The 3388-nt window shown below is 47.5% G+C and overlaps 1 protein-coding gene across 1 annotated transcript; it reads left to right on the forward strand.

Moving 5' to 3' along the window:
• Positions 1 to 133: 133 nt before the first annotated feature.
• On the forward strand, positions 134 to 2974 carry LOC104503403 (G2/mitotic-specific cyclin-B1-like; the record flags this gene model as incomplete). The annotated part of the gene is made up of 6 exons (XM_010147024.1): positions 134 to 319; positions 683 to 841; positions 1395 to 1631; positions 2057 to 2194; positions 2472 to 2582; positions 2858 to 2974. Coding segments are annotated over 6 exons (948 nt in total), but the record flags the coding sequence as incomplete, so codon positions are not given.
• Positions 2975 to 3388: the final 414 nt, after the last annotated feature.

Here is a 3388-nt window from a genome sequence, read left to right on the forward strand (position 1 = left end):
GGCGCCCTGGGAGAGGGGCCGTGGGCGCCTGCAGCACTCCCACACTGCCTGGTGCTCCACGGGAGCCTTCGCTGTGCCCGCACTGGGCCACGGAGGCAGGTGCTGCCCACACTGATCCAGAATTCTCTTGCAGCTGAAGCGTGAGCCATCCATCCCAGTGAAGCTCCCTGAGCATGCAGTATCAGAAGACATGCTGCACCAGGCTTTTTTGGAAATCTTGTTTCAAGAGGAAGACCTAAACGCACAGGACATAAGCACAGACGTGGTCCTCTGCTGCAGCTACTGGAAGGATATCTACAAATATCTGAGAGAGTTTGAGGTTGGTAGGAGTAGGTCAGAGCTGCAAGAGGCCCCTGATGACACAGCGAACATTGCAGGCATGGCTTGGAGCTGGCATGCACTTTTTTGCCTTTGGATTTTCCTGAGGCACCAATAAGTGATCCCTCAAGTTGAAATACAAGATTAGACTGAGCTGGTAACATACAGCTGTTGATTGTTAGACCAACCAGCCAGCAGTACCAGTACCCTGCTCCTTCTAGCCCATTTGTGGTAAACAAAGCAACCTTGTGCCCTGTGGCCTACACCCGAACCCCTTGATAAGCCCTGAGATGCAACTGGGGGGAGGCATTGCAAATGCTTCAGCTAAGTGACTAGATATACTGACCCTGTTTCTTCTATGCAGGAAAATCAACCAATCAGACCCAGATACCTGGGCATCCAGTCTATCAACGGGAACATGCGTGCCATATTAGTTAACTGGCTTGTGCAAGTACAGGTGAAACTCAGGCTCCATCAAGAGACCTTGTACATGACAGTTTCTCTCATGGATCGCTTCCTGCAGGTGAGTGTCTCTTGCCTGCTGCCAGGCAACGCTTCTCCCCTAAATTACAGCGCAGTGAGCACTAATCAATAACACCACGCCTGGTTAGACACGTTACCGTTAAAGTACAGTTGACGAACAAAAGGCATCTGATGTTGAGTTGTAGGTATCCCTGTTATAACCCACATAACTAAGTCATGACAGTGACTTATAGAATCACAGAACGCTTTGGGTTGGAAGGGACCTTAAAGACCATCTAGTTCCAACCCCCCTGCCATGGGCAGGGACACCTTCCACTAGACCAGGTTGCTCAAAGCCTCATCCAGCTTTGACATACCGAAACTTGATATATCAAACTTGACTTGATATATCAAAACTGCTTGCTCCTCTCCCTGATTTGATCTCAAAGCTTTCTAATAACCCTGCAGATGCCAGTGGAGGTAACAGATGTACAGTTATTCTGTATGTGCCAGTATGAACATCCTGACAAAGAACTGACTTTATACTGGCTATACTGAAAAGCTGTGTTGTGAGCCAAGCCATTCAGATTAATCTCTACTGCCTCTTACTACAGTCCAACGCCGTTTCCAAGAACACATTAAAGCTGGTTGGTGTCACAGCGATGTTCATTGCCTGCAAATATGAAGAGGTGCTATCCTTGAACACTACAGACCTTGTCCAGATAACGAATAACACTTACACAAAGGTCCAAATCTGCCAGATGGAGACTAAGATCCTGCGAGCTTTGGACTTTGTTCTGGGTCACCCTCTCCCCCCGCACTTCCTAAGGAGGGCTGTGAACATTGCAGAGGTAAAGCTAAGAACGGGTGTTGCTGTAGGCAGCATCTGGAAAATGCAATACTTAACTCTGGCAGCTTGTTAAAATGCTTCAAAAATTTGAACAGGATTTTTTGTAGCAGTTTGGTAATTGAGCGTGGTTGAGACCTGTCTCCCATGCAGAAACAAGTCTTGTTTGTTTGCTTTGTCACATAGGCCTAACCCAACCAAAACCCGAGATAAAAAGCCTGCCTGGTACCGCAGGTGACTGCTAGACTGCCATTGAAAGAAGTGGTCCTGGACTGTGAGCAGACTAATACAGCTCTGAATCATTCTGTGAAGAAGCCACTTGAATTTTAAGCCTATAGCTCTGAAATGTTTGCTAATAATTATTTTTTCCTGCTTGACAGGATGCCATTGCCTTGCAGATAGTAAATACTTGACTCTGATTTACTACAGGTGAACTTTGAAAAGTATGTCCTGGCCATGTACCTGATGGAATTGTCCATAGTGGACTATGACCTGGCTCACTTTCCTCCATCTAAGACTGCAGCGGCTGCTTCCTGTTTGGCTCTGAAACTCAATGGATATCAGTGGGTAAGTCATGCTTGTCAGACCACCTCCAAGTCTAGGACTTGGTGTGCCTGTGTGCCAGCTTAAAAGGCCTCTCTGGGCCAAGCACATGCCTCCTGTTTCCTTTGTGGTATCTCAGCACATTCTTGTTTTCCCATGGTCCATTATGAGAGGATAGCAGTAGGGCTGCAATCATTAATGCTTCACTGTGAGGGAGACTGTGATTGCCCAAGCCCACCAGAAGACAAAGAACCTTGGATTGTTCTAGTAGCCTTGCCCTAATGACTTCTCTTCCTTTCAGACTGAAACTATGCAATACTGCATGTATTATGCTGAAAGCGACCTTCTCCCGATTATGCAGCACATGGCAAAGAACGTAATTCTTGTGAACAGGGGCATGACCAAACTCAGTGTAAGTATCTTGCTGTGCAGGTGGGGAGTATGTGTGGTTAAGTGTTCATGTGTGGTGCCCTGAAGCTGACTTAGCTGAACCAGGGTTGTCTGACTTGGATCAGACCTGCTCACTTCAGCTGAAGATGTCTATCCTGCCAAAGTGTCATGAGCTAGCCATGAACTGCTCTTGTGTGCTAAAATGGGCTTGGCTTCTGTGGCTGGGATCACCAAGCCTCACATGAGCTGGAATACTCTAAGTTTATGAACAGGGTAAACTTAATTTTGTCTCTGCAGGCGGTCAGAAACAAATATGCCAGCAGAAGAAATGGCAGAATAAGCACCATTGAACAACTGGATTCTAACATCATCTGGGATCTTGCCAAGCCTCTGTTGAAAAACATCTCTTTCTGACTCTTAACTCCTACCTGAACACAAGCATAACCCTGACACGGTGTGGCACTGTTTCTGTAACTTACCTTCTTTGTGCCTGTCTGGATTCTAATAAAGCACCTTTTCTTTTACTGATGTTCCTACTGGGAGTAGTTCACTTCTTCAGCGGGTGAGGCTGGGTGCTTGAGCCAGCCCCAGGGCTGCTGCTGGTGTCCCACAGGCACACAGGCCCTGCTGCTGCGGTGGCACCCCCCGGATCAGTCAACCTAGAGTGCAGCTCTATTTGTTCGGTGTTTATTTATTGTGGTGTGGTTTTGCTCATTTATAAGGATCAGCTCTATCTCCAGAATACCGTCCAGAGAGCTGTGGCTACCTTTGCTCAGAGTGGCAACTGCCCCTTGCCTGCTGCTCATCCTGGGTGGGGTTTTTTGGTCT

Source organism: Eurypyga helias, unplaced genomic scaffold, assembly GCF_000690775.1.
Source record: "Eurypyga helias isolate BGI_N326 unplaced genomic scaffold, ASM69077v1 Scaffold51552, whole genome shotgun sequence".
In the NCBI taxonomy this organism is placed as follows: Eukaryota; Metazoa; Chordata; class Aves; order Eurypygiformes; family Eurypygidae; genus Eurypyga; species Eurypyga helias.